The sequence below is a fragment of the Sceloporus undulatus genome, chromosome 2 (assembly GCF_019175285.1).
Source record: "Sceloporus undulatus isolate JIND9_A2432 ecotype Alabama chromosome 2, SceUnd_v1.1, whole genome shotgun sequence".
In the NCBI taxonomy this organism is placed as follows: domain Eukaryota; kingdom Metazoa; phylum Chordata; class Lepidosauria; order Squamata; family Phrynosomatidae; genus Sceloporus; species Sceloporus undulatus.
In genome coordinates this window covers 103870628-103889130 of record NC_056523.1, presented here as the reverse complement: position 1 = coordinate 103889130, position 18503 = coordinate 103870628, and the positions used below count along the sequence as shown (strand labels likewise).

General features: G+C 40.5%; 1 protein-coding gene across 2 annotated transcripts in view; it reads left to right on the top strand.

Moving 5' to 3' along the window:
• Positions 1 to 18503, top strand: part of FGF1 (fibroblast growth factor 1) — a 74690-nt gene that overhangs the window by 42629 nt on the left and 13558 nt on the right. For both annotated transcript variants that reach the window (XM_042447295.1, XM_042447293.1), the window contains exon 2: positions 13862 to 14077. In XM_042447295.1, the coding sequence (XP_042303229.1) occupies positions 13909 to 14077 (169 nt within the window). In that variant the 5' untranslated portion in view covers positions 13862 to 13908. The remainder of the gene's footprint in view (positions 1 to 13861; positions 14078 to 18503) is intronic.

The window sequence follows — 18503 nt, the reverse complement described above, 5'->3', positions numbered from 1 at the left end:
GGCAGACCCAGCTCCACAGGGATAGCCTGAAGGAAGAGGCTCCTCCCTCCTTAACTGTCATCTTGGCCTGAGAGGGCGTGATCAGGCAGACCCAGCTCCACCAGGGATAGCCTGAAGGAAGAGGCTCCTCCCTCCTTAACTATCATCTTCTGGCCTCCTATCCTCCTCCAGCTATGCTCTGACTGTGTGGGGGAGAGGCTTGCGTACCTTAATGAAGTTGTGAGCTATGCTGGCAGTGGTATAATAGCCACCGGCAGGGCCTCCCATGCCAGACAGGTCACAACCGAAGGGTCTGACCAAGAGTGCCAAAGGGCAGGATGGGCTCTCTAGCCTTATGGCAACCATCCTAGGAGAAGGAAAACTCTAATCCCAAACTCGGGCAGATGGTGCTCATCTAACCCTGTAAGGTCAACCATCTAAGAGAAGGAAACTCTAACCAAACCTATGACCCGAGTACCTCGCTGCCACTGTCCATGCTTGTCAAGGCCTCAGCAGTCGAACCTCGGGTTTAAAGGGTGAGGCCAGTTCTGTGCACGCTGCGCTCCACCATAAAAATCCATTGCACAGGCTGGAAGGATACATCCAATGTCATCAACACGCTTGTAGAAAGCATGGATGAGTCCTTCCTGAATCTTCGTTCGCAAAGTAAAACCACACACACTTGATGTTTTAATACCTGTTGTAATCTGCCTTGATTTCCTATCGGGAAAAGGCGGAATAGAAATAATAATAATAATAATAATAATAATTATTATTATTATTATTATTATTATTATGATACTAACAACCCACCAAAGCAGCCTACAGGTTGGTGGGAGACTGAGACCAACACCTAAAGCTCCCTTCACATGATAAGTCTGTCTTGCTTGGTTATGGGAAAGGGCTAATTAAGGCAGCCTCTGGATAATGATACTGAATAATAATGAAAAAAGTACCCATTTTTTCTTTGCATTTCCTTTAAAAAAAAAAAAACAATGGTGAAGAGAAAATAGCACCAGAATTTGGGGGCATCCACTGAAACTGAGGCTAGCATTACATCAGGGAATTATGACGGCTTTAGTCAGACTTAGCCATCAAAACACGGTGGTTGGGGGGTTTTTTTTGGTCATTGTGGAGGTAAGAATTCTGTCTGACCACACATAGTGAACAGTGACATCACTAGGGTGGGTGAAACCATCAAAAAGAGTGACACTGGGCAGCAGCGAGACACCTCCTCTGGAAAGCAAGGGAGAACTTTTGTCATTTTGCTCCCCTTTGAGGATCTTAGGATGGGATGAAGCCTTTCTCTCTGCTCCCTCCATCTTTGCTGTGTTGTCTGGGGAGCAGTGGCAGGGTGTTCAACAGGGTGAGACTCTCTTCCCCATCGACACCTTCATTCCAAGAGGTCTAGGGCATGACACCATGAGTTACCACATGGGCGACACCAATCCTAGTAATGCCACTGCCCCCAAACTACCTTACATGCAATACAGGTCCTTCAACATAGCCATTTCCATGTTGCCAGAGAACATAGGGATCAACAGACATGTCCATCTACTTTCCTGCTTCTATATTCACTGCAAGGACGTCATCTGCAGGGACCTCCCAAGGGCTCCCAGAAGTCACTGTGCTCCCAGTGATCAGCTAAAGGAACATCGATATGTTCCCACTGATTCTCTAACCCCTGGCTTTTGAACAACACAGAAATTATTGTGTCAGGAGGGATGCTGTGCTGCTTACAGAGTAGATTTGGGGGAGATAGCTTCAGGAAATATAGCTACAGAGTCTTAACTACATGATCCATATGCATCTCCTAATCTAGGATCTCAGTCATACTGTTGGGAATTCAGGACTAGTTAAAAGAGGTACAGTGGTTTGGTTTGGTTTGGTTCCAGGACCTTCCTCCAGTCCCCCATGAATACCAAACTCTGTAGATGCTCAAGTCACATTATTATTATTATTATTATTATTATTATTATTATTATTATTATTTACTTATATCCCACCTTTCTCCCAATATAGGGACTCAAGGTGGCACACAGCAAATTTAAAACAATACAGTTTAAAAACAGTACAAAAGCATTAAAATGTATAAATATAAAATTAAAAAAACAAAGAATTCAATTTTTATTAGAAAAATTATTAAAAATTAAATAATGTTAAAAGGTAAAACAGTTAAATAATGTTAAAAGGTAAAACAGTTATGAATTAAAATGTAACTTGTTAAAAATACAAACCTTAAAATTTAAATCACACAGGATTTAAATCCCAGCCCTTATCAGTCTGAAAAAGCCTGACAACACAAGAATGTTTTTACCTGCTGCCGAAAGGAGAGCAGGGATGGAGCCATCCTGGCCTCTCTAGTTAGGCAGTTTCAAAGTCTGGAAGCAGCCACTGAAAAGGCCCTCTTTCTTGTTCCCACCAAACAAGCCTGAGCAGGTGTGGGACAAAGAGAAGGGCTCCTCTAGATGATCTCAATACTCTAGTGGGCTCATAAAGGGTAATACAATCCTTCAAATAACCTGGACCAAAGCTATATAGGGCTTTATAGGTCAAAACCAGCACTTTCAATTGTGCCCGGAGATGGACTGGCAGCTGTTGCAACAAGGGAGTTGTATGCTCCTTGTAGTCAGCTCCAGTACCTGGCTACAGCTCTTTGAGCCAGTGGAAGTTTCAAAGGCAGGCCCACATCGAGCACATTACAGTAATCCAGATGGGATGTAAACCAGGCATGTACCACCATGGTCAGATATGACTTCTCCAGGAACAGGCACAGTTGGCACACTAGCTTTAACTGCACAAATGCACTCCATAGGTTTGCTATTAAATACCATGGCATAGTAAATTGTCGTCTCTTATATAAAATGGCAAAATCAAGCTTTGCTTTTTGGAATATATTTGAATATTTTTCAAGCCATGGATGCTTTAATCCATGTATAAAGAATCCGGGGATAAGGAGGGCCAACTGTACTTCTTCACACAGAGCACAGTGAAACTGTGGAACTGATTGCCACAAGCTGTAGCTAAGGTTGCCAATTTGAATGGCTTTAAGAGAGGGCTGGATAAATTCACAGAGGTTACAGGCAATAGTTACTAGTCAGGCCAGCTACAGGCAGCAGACCCAGTATGGTTCTATAGATAGGTTTTGTTGGGAGCAAAAGATGGAGGGTGCAATTGCACTGGTGTTGTGGTGATGGTGTGGTTCCCATAGTGGTTGCCCAATATGTGCAGGTAATGTTGAACGAACAGGTCTTCAGGATCATCCAGGAGAGCTCTTCTTAAGTTCCTAGCAGAAGTGAATCATACAAATTTAAGTGGATGAAGACCACAGGGAGCACAAAGGACCCTGAAATAAATCTTTTGCACAGAGTCCAGCTTATTCTTAGTATATGCTCTTGCAGGGCCTCCTGCCACCTCTTCTCCCTTTCAGTGAAGCTATCAATTGAGCTTCATATTTTATCTTTCAAGCAGGCATCTTCAACTGAGGAGAATTTGCTTCAACAAAGGATGTTACACTTTCATCACTTTTTAAAAATCTATATTACAGTATTCTTCTCTTAGAGGAGATACAAGTGAGTTTTGTATTTTAACAAATACTAAAAAAGAAAGGATGTTACAGTCATACTAGCCATAACCACTAGATGTCACTCTTGCAAGCTAATTTGGAGTGACATTGAAGAAACATACCAAAACTAAGAACTTAGTTAAGTAAAACTGTGAAGTTGAAAAGTGGGGAAAGCCGTGGTAAAAACATCACAATACATACAAGCAAATCCATTTCTTCTGCAAAAAATACTTGCATTCACTCTTCTTGCCTCCAACCCCCAATTCAAGGGAGAGGATTAAAACTTACAGTTTTAACAAAAAACAAATGAATAGAAAGGCATTCCAAAAAATGTGACAGCAGTGCAGCCCCACATTGGGTGAGTGTGTGTGTGTGTGTGTTACAGAAAAATGTCTTATCTGTAATAGCTATCCCTGATGATATAGCTATCCAAAATGATGTAACCTGATTTATTTCCCTTCTTAACATAGGAGGTTATCCCATAGGTAAATAAGCCAGTTTACCTCTTCCAGCTTCAATTCTGGTTCTGGGATGCCCCTGGATGTTATCATAACTAAATCGCCACCAATCTAGGCTGGATGCCGCTGCCTGGATGCATCCTGGGTCAAAGCCTCACTCAGCCCATACTTTTTCAAAGTCAGGGAACTTCCGACTTAAAAAAAAATGGCCGACTGAGCAAGGCTTTGACCTGGGATGCATCTGGGCAGCAGCATTGCAGGTAGATCGGTGGCAATTTAATTATTATACCATCCGGGGGCATCCTGGATCCAGAATTGAAGCCAGAAGAGGTAAACCGGCTTATTTGCCCATGGGATAAGATCCATAGTTTAATCAGTATTTGTTCAGCAAACCACAAGAATTAAAAAGTAAGAAAAGCATCAATTTTCTCATCCCCCCCCCCCCAATGCATGTTGATAGGTAAAATAGGAATTCCAGCCGATAGGCTAGAGCTCAAAATACTCTGACATATTTGACTTCTTGGACAAATATACGCATGCACGCATGCACACACACACACACTTTTTAGGAGCTCCTGGTATACATGCTATATCTTTAGTGGAATTATAGGATATACATTAAATAAGTAGATAAACAATGTCTTCCTTTAGCAAAAGTTGAGAAGGAAAGCCAGGTTGAGAGAAAGTTGCTTGAAGAGACAGGTTGCCTTGTTTTCTGAACATGCTAAGTTTTCAAAAATAAAACAAAAATAGAGGAAGGCAGGAAGGCAGGAAGGGACAGAGGGAGCAGTTAATTAATAACCAGGTATCTGAGGACTAGGACTGATACATGGGTGCATGCTAAGCAAGTTTTAAAAACAGATTAACTCTGGGTCAAAATGGGGGTCATGATTCACCAGAAAACAGAAGGAATGTGCCTCATAGAAAGGAAACTTGGAAACCCTGCCTTTCCACCTTAACAAAATATGACAAACACATGACACCAATCTTTTTTCAGCTCCATAGGCTTCTGTTCTGATTCATTTTCAGGCCTAATTTTTAAACAGTTGATTTTGACCCAGAAAGCTCTGCACACCTTGGAACTTTATTAAATTATTTTTAGACTGTGTTCAAGGGTTAAAACCCTGCCATTTAGTGGCATTCCCTGTTCATGCAAGAATATTGAAACTGCAAGATCCTGACCCTGACATGTGGCTGCCTAGCTTCTGCTTACATATCTGCAGCAAAGGAGAGACCACTGCCTCCCCAGCCATCTGTTTCACTGTCAGACATCTTTTACCATTACCATGTTGCTCCTCGTCCTTTCCCCAAACCTGCTTTTCTGCAATTTCATCCTTTGGTTCTTGTTCTGTCCTCCCGAACAACAGTGAACAAGCCTTTTATGCAAGAGACTTTAAAAAAATATGTGTCTTCTCTGTATTTATTGCATACACAAAAGTACAAAAGAGCAGCTGTAGTTGTCAAGAAGTCATTTTGTTTGTCCCTAGGAACTTGAAGTCAATTAATGTCAATAGAGGGTTCAAATCTTAACATAACAAGTAGGCTGCTTGAACAGTCAGGACATATGGAAACCCCATGATATATGCATTCTCTATCCTGTTTTTCAATCCCTCCCCTATCTTTACAAGAGCTGAAGGAGGCTTAGTTGGCATCAATCCCAGGGAACACCAACCAATGTTTAATTTCTCAGTGGACCTAAGTATTTCACCAGGTTTAACATCAAGATATTTCCAGCCTTTTTGGTCTGAAGATTTATTGATAATGAAATACTGTAGTTAAAGTGGGGTGGAGGAAGGGAGTATAGAAAAATTAGTCTTGTGGCATCTTTAAGACTGATTTATTTTAGCATGATTAAGGCTAATCAATTAAGTTTGAAAAGTGTCACAAGGTGATCTTTTATTTCCTCCTTTTAAATACCGAAACAGCCCAAAGTGGGTCTCTTTGAAAATAATATGCAAAACTAATCACAATTAAGTACATTTTAAAACAACCACAACATTTGACTAGAAGCTCCAAAATTTGTGCCATGTTACCTTTTGCATACATGTAAAAGCTGTATGGCTTTTGCTTTCTGCCCTCTTCAACTTGACAGACGTAAAAAGAATCCTTCTGGATCTGACCAATAATCTGTCTAAACCAACAATCTACATGATGGCTATAATATTTTACTTGTTTGTTTGTTTAAATATTTATTTTAAAGAGTACCTTACAACACAATCAGTTTAAACAATTTAAAATAATAAATATAATGTAAACCATTTAAAAACAAGTTAAACAATTCTGTCGTTTAATTATTGTATAATTTAAAACAGTTTAAAAGCATGTATGTATACTAATTTGGATTAAATCATTAGGCTCCCAATACCTTGGGTTTTTACATTAATTTTTTATTGGTTATTCCATATATACATAAAAAAGCATAAAAGATAAACAGTAAACACAACAAAATTGTAGACCTTACAAGACAACGGTTTTAAGGGGTTGGAATGAAACCATCATCGGCATCACTCAGGCTTCCACGGGAAGGGCATTCCACAGTTAGGGTGCCACAGCAGAGAAGACACACTCTTGCAACCTTAAATAATATATTGGTTCCATTAGTGGGACACACAGGACAGCCCATCCTGCAGATCTCAGTCCCCTCATCAGTGCTCCTCAGCAACAGATATCCAGAGGCATCCTGCTTCTGATACTTGCTATAGAATCACAGAGCTGGAAGAGACTACAAGCACCATACAGTCCAACCCTCTGCCATGCAGAAATACACAATCAATGCACTCCAAACAGATGGCCATCCAGTCTACAAAAAAGGAGACGCCATCACACTCTGAAGTAGAGTTTTCCACTGTCAAACAGCTTGTACTGTCAGGAAGTTCTTCCTAATGTTTACGTGAAATCTCTTTTCCTGTAGTTTGCATCCACTGCTCTATGTCCTAATCTCTAGAGCAACAGAAAACAAGCTTGCTCCATTATGAGTATGACATCCTTTCAAATATTTAAACATGGCTATCATGTCACCCCTTAACCTTCTCTCCTCCAGGCTAAACATAACCAGCTCCTTAAGCCACTCCTCATAGGGCATGAATTCCAGACTTTTCATCATTTTGGTCGCCCTCCTCTGGACATGCTCCAGCTTGTCAACATCCTTCTTCAGTTGCGGCGCCCAGAACTCACTATTGGACGCAATATTCCAGGTGAGGTCTGGAATGTTCACTGGAATACATAGGCATCATGACAAATTGCTTCTGTCTGACTTCAGAAAGGAGCAATACAGACAGCAGATTCTTGTCCTGTTTGCACCAATTAAAATGCTGCAGTGACAGGTTACATTTGCCATGAATTACTTGATGGTATCATTCTTCTCCAATAACTCCTTTTTTCATATTTTGAAATAGTGAGGGATTGACTAATTAATGGGAGTAATTCAAACTAATGTTTTAATTTACTTAACAAAGAAGCCTTGTGAACCTAGTTCTTGGATGATTAGCCATATGGAACATATAGGGTTTCCCAAAAGAGCAGACATAGTTGGCTGTGTGCTGTAGTTTGTTCCTGGAAAGCCAAAATGATTTAAACTCACTTTGTGTATTTCATTATCATCTATTATTTGACAGCCTCTTCCTTTTGCATCCTCCCCTACATCCTCCCTCAGCATCAATGTAGTCATCAGGAGCCAATCTCTGGAAACTCTAAAGCTCTAAAGGGGAAATGGGTCTAGATATGAACAAGGAAATGCAGTATTAGCATGCAAACTGGAGAATCAGGATGTCGGGGAGAAAAAGCCATTTTAAAGATACTTTATTAAAACTGTAGCAACAGGTTTTTGCCAAGTTGTCATGCTGTAGACTACAGTAAAATCTGGCCCTTGGGAAGGAAAGTGCAGCAAATCCAGTAATAGTAATTATGAGAAAGGTAGACAGGAATAATTAAAGCAGTTTCAAAAGGTAACCAGAGGGCCAATGCCAGCTTAGCATTCACTGGAATTGTAGATGAGTCAGAATGGCCCACCTTCTACAGGGCCAGAACCAGAAAACCAGCTTACAGAAGGCTGAAATCAGGATATGGAGAAGAAGCTAAGAGGTACACAGTTCTCACTGGAAATAGGTATTTGCAACACTAAATCAGTTGGTCAGCAAGAGCTATTGACTTATATGAGTCATACAAATTCAAGTCATTGCCATCTTATGGTGACCATAAGGTAAACTTCTCATTGGGTTTTCTTGGCCAGATTTATTCAGAGGTGGTTTGTGTTTGCTCCCCTCTGAGGCTGAGAGAGTGTGACTTACCCAAGGTCACCCAGCGGGTTTCCATGGCTGAGTGGGGATTTGAACCCTGGTCTCAAATCCAGTGCTCAAACCACTCCATCACACAGGCTCTTGGGCCAGACTAGATATGACATTAATTTTATTATTAGGCAGTTGCAATAATCATGCATGCAGTTGTACAGTAGCCTTGTGTGGAATTGTGCAAAGGTGGTTCACTAATAATAAAATCATCATATATGTGCATGTGGGGTTTTTCAGGAATGGAAAAAGATACTCCTGCAAGGCGGGGGGACACTAAGCAACAGCAGAATTGCATGAAGGGGAAAACCCTACTGTGGCTCCAACAAAATTCACACAGAGAGATTCCTGAAGCTTCTGTTTATATTGGGAAGGAAGCCTTCTTTCATGCCTGTAGAGGCTTCCCATAATAGAGGTGGGAACAGCTAAAATCCCCTTAGGTACTACCTGGCATTGTTTAAATTTTAAAAAATCCTACCCTATAGTTCCCTATAGTTCGAAAGCAGGTAAAAGTGCAAGTAGATAAACAGGTACCACTTTTGTGAAAAGGTAATGGCGTTCTGTGCAGTCATGCTGGCCACATGACCACCAGAGCTGTCTTTGACAAGGCTGGATCTTTGGCTTAGTAATGAACATGTGGACATGATTAGACAATCTTGTCAACCTTTACCTTTACCTTTATAGTTCCATTAGCTTTGCATCTAGTTCGGCTCTAAAGCAAAGAGTAACACGAAAGCTCTAATAACCAGCCATGGTCATCAGAAGTGAATGCAAAACTATGGATGCAGTCATGCATAGTGGGTGGAGGTGTGTGCATAGAAACAAAGGTTGAATGTCTGACTTGCTATAAACTTTCACAACCTCAAGAGCTTCTCTTTCATATATGCTGGTGAGAACACCTCAAAGGTTTCTGCTTCCGTGAAGGCTGATGGCTTCCATATCAATGGAGGAGTGAATCCAGATGCTAGTCTAAGCTCCAAATGAGCTATCCATGGAGCTGAGCACTATCCCCAAAGTAAGAGCAGCACCTTCTACAAATCACTGGGGATTCACCATCCCAGCAACATGGAAGCTACCAGTCACCATTAGCCTGCTTTGAGATTTGTTGATTCCTGACCATTTAGAAAACATGGAAATCTTGTTCATTGAAAACAGTAGTTCCCAACTTTTGGTCCTTGAGATTTTTGGACTTCAACTCCCAGAAGCCCCAATCAGCTTCACCAACAGTCAGGAATTGTGGGAGCTGAAGTCCCATACACCTGGAGGACCAAAAGATGCTGCTGATCTAAAAGAAACTAAAGAGTGGATCCAGAAAAAGAAGTAGGAAGAAATAGACAAATTTGGGAAACACACATTCCCTAAATGGTCACTATCATAATTTTGGGCCCAAAATCTGCCCTCGATTTATACATGAGCTTGACTAATAATTGAGTATGTATGGCAACTTTTTCAAGTTGTTGTTGTTGTTGTTATAGTTTATTTCTAAAGCACTATAAATGTACACAGTGCTGTACATACAAATGATCAAATCAATAAAAATAAAACCTGTCAATGGCATACAATCTACAAAATCCGTATAAAACAATAGGTAATAATATAAAATAGAATTGGTTAAAATAAGCAGGCAACAATTAAAAACATCAACATCAACTATCCAAGCAAATATCAAATAGATAATCATACAGTGCCTGGGAACGCTTCCCTGAACGTTCTATTTCCTATCCATAGCAAACTCTAAAAGTATGGCTTTTCAAGTAGAGAGAGTAATGTGTGCCTGCAATTTAGACCAAGAGAAAATGTGTTTCATATTTTCTCAGGAAATGCTGATTTGAATAGATGAGAACTGAAAGCAGTACAGATTTGCCAAGCATAGTCAAATATAGGGAGAATGTTGGCTTCTGCTTTGCCTTCTGCTAACAGTCTATTGTTCTAGGTTCACTCTGGTTTAGACAGATATTTTCAAATCAGCCTCCCGTAAGGAATCAGTGCATTCCCTCTCTTCCATTCCATTATAGTTCTGGCATTCCAAGAGCCATTCAGTTCCACTTTATTTCTCCAGCTAGAATACATTGATTATGGAGTGTTAGAAATAGGTTGTGTGCATGGTGTAGTCATATGTTTTTAAAAACACAAATCCATAGTGTTTCCCTAGCTTTAGGAACAAAAAAAGGCAGGGGCATTAGAGACTGATATGACTTTACTGAATTACAAAAATAAACAAACAAACAAATGTGGATTTAATCAAAATCAAGTGTTAAAAATTAACAAAAATTAAAAGTCAGAATTCTTAAAGAACAACAAAGGAATTAAAAGAAATACTTTAAAATGGGTTTAGTCTAAGTTAAACATTATTTGAAATTTGTCTCCTAATGATTCCATAAATATATTTATTTCAGATCTGCATATAATAGATGCTTTAAATGATCCATCTGATGGTTTTGGATCATCCTGTATCTTGCATGTGTTCTCTTTAAGATGCTACAGAACAATAACAATTTTGTCTGACCAGCAACAAATACACGATAATGCATTTGTAATTCCATGGTGAGATTATGAAGTTGCTTAATGTAGTCACATTAATTAAAATGTATCAGTTGCCATTGAGTCTGGCATGGACTATGCCCAGGCAAACTTTGTAACAACGGCCTACTTATAAATGAGAAAGGAGTCAAAATAGGGATTCAAATCAATGGATGTTTTGTGGAATGCAGCAGATCATAACCCAAATAGCTCTGATATGCCTGGAACCTCTATGGTCTCATTCATGACAGCTCCAAACTAAGCAAAGAACAGAAGTTTTTCTTTGCAGTGTGTCTCACTTTGGACCATTTGTTGTGTAGTGATGGAGGGAGAGGTCATTTTGGATGAAATTTCCTGGTCTGCTCCAAACATTTTAATCATTAAGAGGTTAGACGTCTAACCAGGAAAAAAATATATAAGGCCTCTCATGTTGTCTTTGGTTTGCATCCTCTCTCTTGTGTGTGCAAATACACACATTCATTCCCGTAAAACCTAGTACCTCTTTGCCAAAAATATAATAGCAAGGCCATGAGTAGAGCTGTGTGCAGAATACCAACAACATAGCCATCAAAGTATGAGAACAGCAGCATTCCCATCTAGCACATCAGGACAATAGGAGCGGAAAATAGTATTCATTCAACATCTCTTGTGGAGTCAAAAGGCTGCTGGCAAGCAAGGAGTTGTTCTAAAAATAGTGTAGGATCTTAAAGACGTAGAGCAATGTGGAATTAACTAAATCATTTCCAAATGTCCCATAGAGCTGTTCTGCTAAAATGATTCAAAGAAGCTCTTGGATCATTAGACCTTCAAATACATACAGGAAGCTTCCTGGACTAGCCCTCTGCATTTTAGCAAAAGTAATGAATGAGTCTGCATTGATTTTATTTTATTCTGTCCTGAAGGGGAAAGTGAGGTTATAAGATGCTGAGAAAAACAGAGCTCCCAATGTATCTGCTTGTGCTGTGGCCTGCTTGGTTTGACACAAGAGTTAAACAGGCCTTACATGGAACAGAACTTGGCCTGTGGGAAGTCCCGCAAGTTAGTGTACATTCTTACCTCTCCATTCAACTCAGCTAAGAACATGGGAGGTCATTTTTCAAAAGGGAAAGAAGTAAAACAATTTGTTCACTTGACTGAGCCATGATCCCTCAATCAGTAATTCCAATCCAACTCTAAGAGGGTATTTATAATTCTATTTGTTCCATTTTTATCTTGCTTTTTCTCCCATCAGCTCAAGGCAATATATATAGCTTTCCTCCTTTATCTTTATCTTTATCTTTATCTTCATAACAACCCTGTGATGTGTATCAGTCTGAGGGAGTGTGTGACTGGCTCAAGATCACTCAGTGGCTTTCAAGGCTCACTGGGGCTAAAACCTGGATTGCCCTAAACCGACTACTCCACCCAATTTGTGAAGCAGTTTTCCATCACATTGGTTCTATCATCCACCGGGTAAATGGAATCAAATCTAGTAGTGCCAGCTGCCTAATTTCTTTATGTTATGTAAAATCAGGATACTGCTTCAGCAGAGTGTGGTTTGAGGAATTCTGGCTGTTTCAAGCTGTTCATCTCCTGTCCCCCCCCCCCCCTCAAATGTTTGGAACCCACTTTGTGTCTGCCCCAGCTGGTTCCTTAGAGGTGGAAAGGATTCCCAGTATTTGATGTTGTGTGCCTTCAGGTTACAGTGGACCCTTGTTATACGCTGGGGTTTGGTTCCAAGATCCCCCGTGTATAACAAAATCCATGTATGCTCAAGTCCCATTAAATATAATGACGTAGCAAAATGGTGTCCCTTATAAAAAATGGAAAATCAAGGTAACTTTATACTTTTTTGGAACATTTTCAAACCGTGTATGCTTAAATCCGTGTATAAAAAATCCGTGTATAAGAAGGGCCGACTGTATTTCTGACTTATGGTAACCCTAAGGCAAACCTTTCACAGGATTGAGGTTTTTGGCATGATTTGTTTAGAGATGGTTTGCTTTTGCCTACCTCTGAGTCTGAGAGAGTGTGACTTGATGAAAGTCACCCAGTGGGTTTCCATAGCCAAGCACGGATTCAAACCCCTTAAACTACCTGTTTCCCATGTTTTCTTGACTGTTCCCATGATATATGATAGCTTTGGCACAGCCCTTCAGTACCTTATTAAAACACTAGGAGCTTGGGAGATCATTTTTCCAAATGGAAAGAAGTAAAAATATGGATATAAATTGATTTATGGCAGGGGTCTGTTCAGTTGTTGTCAATGCACCGAGTTTGGAAAGGCCTCCTCAAAGAGGTTTGCCTGACACTGGCTGTGCCTGATGTCTTTTTTTTTTATCAAGTGGAGTCTTGAAGTTTGTGAAGTTCTTATTGTGCACCCCTTTCTACAGGCTGATTTGGAATGAGGTCTGCTCATGCATCTCAGCCTCATGTATAATAAAAAACCTGGCTCATATGATCTGGCTGCTTCCTTCATGTTCTACTTGTTTAATTATATGAATCTATTGTTCTTTTTATTTTTATGTGTGGGGGACTTTGTTACCTGCTGCTTCTGTTTTATGGGTTTTTAAAAACTTCTTTATTGTTTTATTGCTATTTTACTGCCTGAACGTACTTTAGTTGTCTGACCCAAAAAATGAAATATGAATACTCAAAACTAAATAAGTGCAGAAAATCAGGACATTTGAAAAATAAAACTTTATCATATTGTGTGGACCAAACCTGAAAGTATAGCACTTTCTGTGGTTAAATTCATGGATAAACAGTTGGGTTTATTCTACTGCTGTATAACATAATCCCCATAGAATTCATGATTAGCTGCCCTCCCTTCTTTGAGGGTAGAATTAAGAGACATAGCTGTGTTAGTCTGGAATATCAGTATGCAAAGGGATCTTGCAACACATTTAAGATTAACTGTGGGAAAGAAGTTGTAGCATGAGCTTTCTGAGTCTACAAAAACTCATGCTACAACTTCTTTCACACAGTTCATCTCAAAATTGTTGCAAGATCTACCTCCCTTCTTTGACTATGCCATTGCATTCAATGTATTGCCCACACCATTCTCCTTCCTATAGGTTTGCTGAATTCGTACTGAAGCTCTGACATCCAGAGAAGGCAAGAAATGACTGAAGGGGAAATAACAACATTCACAGCCCTGACAGAAAAGTTTGATCTCCCAATGGGGAATTACAAGAAGCCCAAACTCCTGTACTGCAGCAATGGAGGCCACTTCCTGAGGATCCTTCCGGATGGAAAAGTAGATGGCACAATGGACCGGAATGATAGACACAGTAAGCTTTCATTTGTGCCTTCCAGACTTTCTACCTTACTGCTTATCAATGTCTGCTGTAAGAGGATTCTTTCCATAGTGGCCTATGTGCTGAGGAATCTATGAAAAATGATCATAGAATTTCTCTATGCTGAGATTCTGGAGCATTTCTTAGAGTGTTCTTTGAGAGCTCATTTTTTTCCCCCATGTGAGTTGATGGCCAAATCACACCTGACCTTAGCAAAGTAACTCCACCTTTAAGTGCAGAAGGGTTTCTTTTAAAAATAAAAATAACAATTCAGCTCTGGAAACCAATCAAGACTGGGATCCTGGCACGGATTTGGTAGCGGACTTTAGTTCTTTGCTTCCACTGCAGCCTTTTTTACTTTCTATTACCCCCTCCCTTTTTTAGCATTTCTGTTTTTTATAGTGAGTCATGTGGCCAAAGAACAATAGCCTCAATTTGATCATCTTGGCTACCAGGGAGATTTCAGGCTTGATCTGTTCAAGGACCCATTTGTTTGTCTTTCTGGCCATCCACATTATTCTCAGCATTCTTCTCCAGCACCACATCTCAAATGAGTTGATTTTCTTCCTTTCCACTTTCTTCACTATTCAGCTGTTGCTTCTGTACATGGTGATGGGAATACAATGGATGGAACTGCAGTACTTAAAGTGGTGTCAAACTGCATTGTTTCTACAGTGTAGATGCACCCTGAGCTCAATCCCCAAAATAGTTTCAGTACCTTGGATAGCTCCTTTAAAGTTTAAAACTCAGCACAGATTTGCGGCCCCACTAACTGTGGAGCCACCAGCTGACACTGTTGGAACTCCAAAGATCCTAACATGATATTATGAGAAATATGCAGCTGATAGCATTCCATATCTCCTCTGCACCTCCCTCCAGTAGTATCCTGTCAAAAAAATATCACATCACTTAGCAAGATGCAGTCAGTTAATTGGTCCAGACAATGTGCCTTACACAGCATGGTAGTGTTACACCACATGTTGGAAAATAGTACATGGCCTTTTCTAGATGAAAGGAAAGGTAGATGCATGGCAACCATGCATCCACTGTGTTGTCTAGCTGTTCATCTAGTCCTTTCCAGAAACACAAAAGCGGGGGAAGGAATGCTCTACAGGTGTTCTTAGGCTTCATTTATAACCCTGTCCTTGCTCACTTTTAATTCGTTCTGTTTGTAGCTGGTTCTCCATATTTGGCCACGCCTCTTGCTTTTAGGATACTAAAGCACAGAGAAAATGGTGCCACGCATTGTGCAGAACACAAAGCCTATTATGCCATGGAGCTAGGCTAAACTGTAAAGGAAACACTGCAGTGTGAACTGACTTGAGAAATCATGCATTGGCCTAGCAATGTGTGACCCCCTCAAAAATTTCAAATATCATTTCGAAATGTTTACAGCTTATAGCAGTGCCCCTGTATGACTACTAAATCTTATGTCAGTATACTCAACTTGTCCCTATATATCCCATGTACCTTCCCTACTTTGTTCATTTGGAGGTGGAGATTTTTATGCGAGCTAAGCTCCTCTCTGGAACAACTTAAAATCTATTTTCTTATGGATATGGGATGCATTTTATTGCTGAGATGTATTGGGCATGTTCTCAAAACAGATTAATTTTCATTTTCCTCTACACACAGCAATACATAACACATTCTTGAGGGAGCAGAATCTGCTGAAACACTTATTCTGTGCTTTAACATTATTAAGAGAGGAAGTGGGAAGGATGGGGAATGCCTGGTAGCCAATTTTGCTCTCTTTGGCGCTGGAACAGTTTATTCTACTAACGCTTATGGGATGTGATTCTTATAATCTTGTGCCGGGTTCTGTAAAGAATTCACTGTTTACTCCTCAATGGACAAAAAAGGACATTTAAGCAGTTTTTATTCCTGATCAATAAAAACTACAATTTTTCAACCTTTACCTTTTTTTTTCTCCAGGTCCAAACCAGAGCTTTTTTGAACTGCAGTCCCTAGAATCCCATGGCTGGGGGATTCTGGGAGTTGACATTCAAAAAGTAACTTTCCCAAGCTCTGATTCTGTTGGGATCAAATGCAGTGGACCCTTGTTATATGCTGGGGTTTGGTTCCAAGATCCCCCGTGTATAACAAAATCCGTGTATGCTCAAGTCCCATTAAATATAATGACGTAGCAAAATGGTGTCCCTTATAAAAAATGGAAAATCAAGGTAAATTTATACTTTTTTGGAACATTTTCAAACCGTGTATGCTTGAATCCGTGTATAAAAAATCCGTGTATAAGAAGGGACGACTGTACATTGATGTTATTTCATCATTGAGTGTATATTTCAACTATTTGAAAAATAATATGTTTCCTATTGAGTTGCCACAGAAGGCAAGTCTATGATTTTGTTCAATTACACCTGTTTACACCTCTCACTATAATTGGCAACCAGTGACACTGCAGGTTCCACATGCTGCCTGATGAGTCTGGTCTTCCATTTAGTATCACTGTCAGAGCCAACCCTACCATTAAGCAGGGTGAGATAGCCACATGAGGGAGCCAGTGTTGGAGACCAGCAGTGAGGGCATCTGTTTCTCTTCTTGAGTCCCTAGCCATTCATTGAGGTCAGAGGTATGAGTGCAACATAATGTGTCCCATGCCTTCTCATCTGTCCTGCCACCTACAGTAAGCTGACACAGAAAATGGTATCCATTAACTACTGTTGAAGCTAGTAACACCAGTTTCTGTACATAGAATTGGGGGGGGGGGAGTACCTTTCTTCATCTCAGGTAGTAACATATCTTGGCCCTACCCTGGTCACTGTAGCATTCTGCATGTATCCCTGCCTCTAAGAAATGAATCACACCCAGAGACAAGTGCCTTGTTGTTCCATCAGTGCAAATCTGTAATCAGAATTTCTAATCCATCATTCAGAGTTTCCAACAGACAGCCAAAACTATATTGTGTGTGACCTTTGCTCTTTAGAACTGATTTTAAAACTGATGATTGGTTTTCTTTTATTTCTAAAGAATGACTTTATATTTTAAAATTGCTTTTTTGATCTCTTTTGAAAAGAATACTTTTTATCATTTTTGTTGTGGATGGCTTTGCTAGCCCTTGTGGACAGAAAGACGCAATAAAGAAATGAAGGGCTATGTTGGCCTGAGAGTGACAGGAGTTTGTGGAAATCCCTTGCCAAAGGTAACAGCCTAGAGAGACCCCAGCTGATATTGAAAGATGACGCAGTACCGCTGTGAAGCTGGCCCACAACCCACATGTATAGGGGTTCTCCACTGTTCACTGGAACATACACTCACAATGCATTGATTTCACAGTAGAGGCCTTTTTCCTGCCCTGTGTGTACATACTGTGCTGCTGAGCATTTACTGGAACACAGCTGGACTCTCTGCTGCAGGATGTGCTGAGAGGATGGAGTCAGACACACTCTCCAGATTCTAAGAAAAGCACTTCTTTTTTTATAAAAAGAAAAGCCACAGGAATATGTGGTTTCCCCTCCCCTGCCCCAACATTGCTCTCTGGTTTGCTCCTGAAGTCAGTTTATGGCCGAGGTTTAATTATAAATGCCATTTACACGCTCACACTCGCACACACTCAACAGTGGACTGAATGAACATGATCTCATCCTGAGTAAACATAGCAAAGGACAGACAGGAAGTCTCTAACCTAGAGTAAACTGGCATGTAACCTTTCTGAAACCCTGTTCAAGCACCAACAGTAGGAAAGCAAACGCAGAGGGGACTTCTGCAGAAGGCACAAGCCATCCTTTAAAAGAGAACAGGGGACTGGCTCCTGTGTTTGGGCACATTCCACTCTCCTACAATATACAGGCAATGTCAGAATCAGACTGGGGCAGAGGGCTTGAGAAAAGTTGCTCTCTGTGAACTTCTATCATTCGTTCAAGTGGGCCTTCACCATAGCTATTGTCCTCATCATCACCATCCCACCACTGCCATCAGTTGTGGACTACAGCAGAATGCGCAACAATGCTGGGAATTTCTGCCAGCTCTGTATAGAGGTTGCGATCTAAAGAGCCATATGACCAGTATGGTTTTACTTTTTGAAATAGGAAGGCCTTGGTCTAACTCAGTGACACTTGATTCTTCACATCCTTTCAGTCTTTGCTACTGCAAGTGGCCCTCATAGAGGAAATCCCTGTGAGGTGCTGAGGTGAGGGCAGAACCAACAGTAACTTGGCTGTTCCCTTGAGTCCTCAATCATTTCTCTCTGTTGGAGGACAACAGTATTTGTGTCCTGTGGCTGTCCTGTATTGCTTAAATTGGTTTGCTGCCTCAAATATCATCATCATTAGTGCTATCGCCACCATCATCATTTCACTTATGTCACATTCAAAAACATAAGTCAACACATATAAAAAGTTTCCCCATTACCTGTATTCAAATAATGATTCAACTAGTAATCCAGTCAGATTTGGGGACAGGA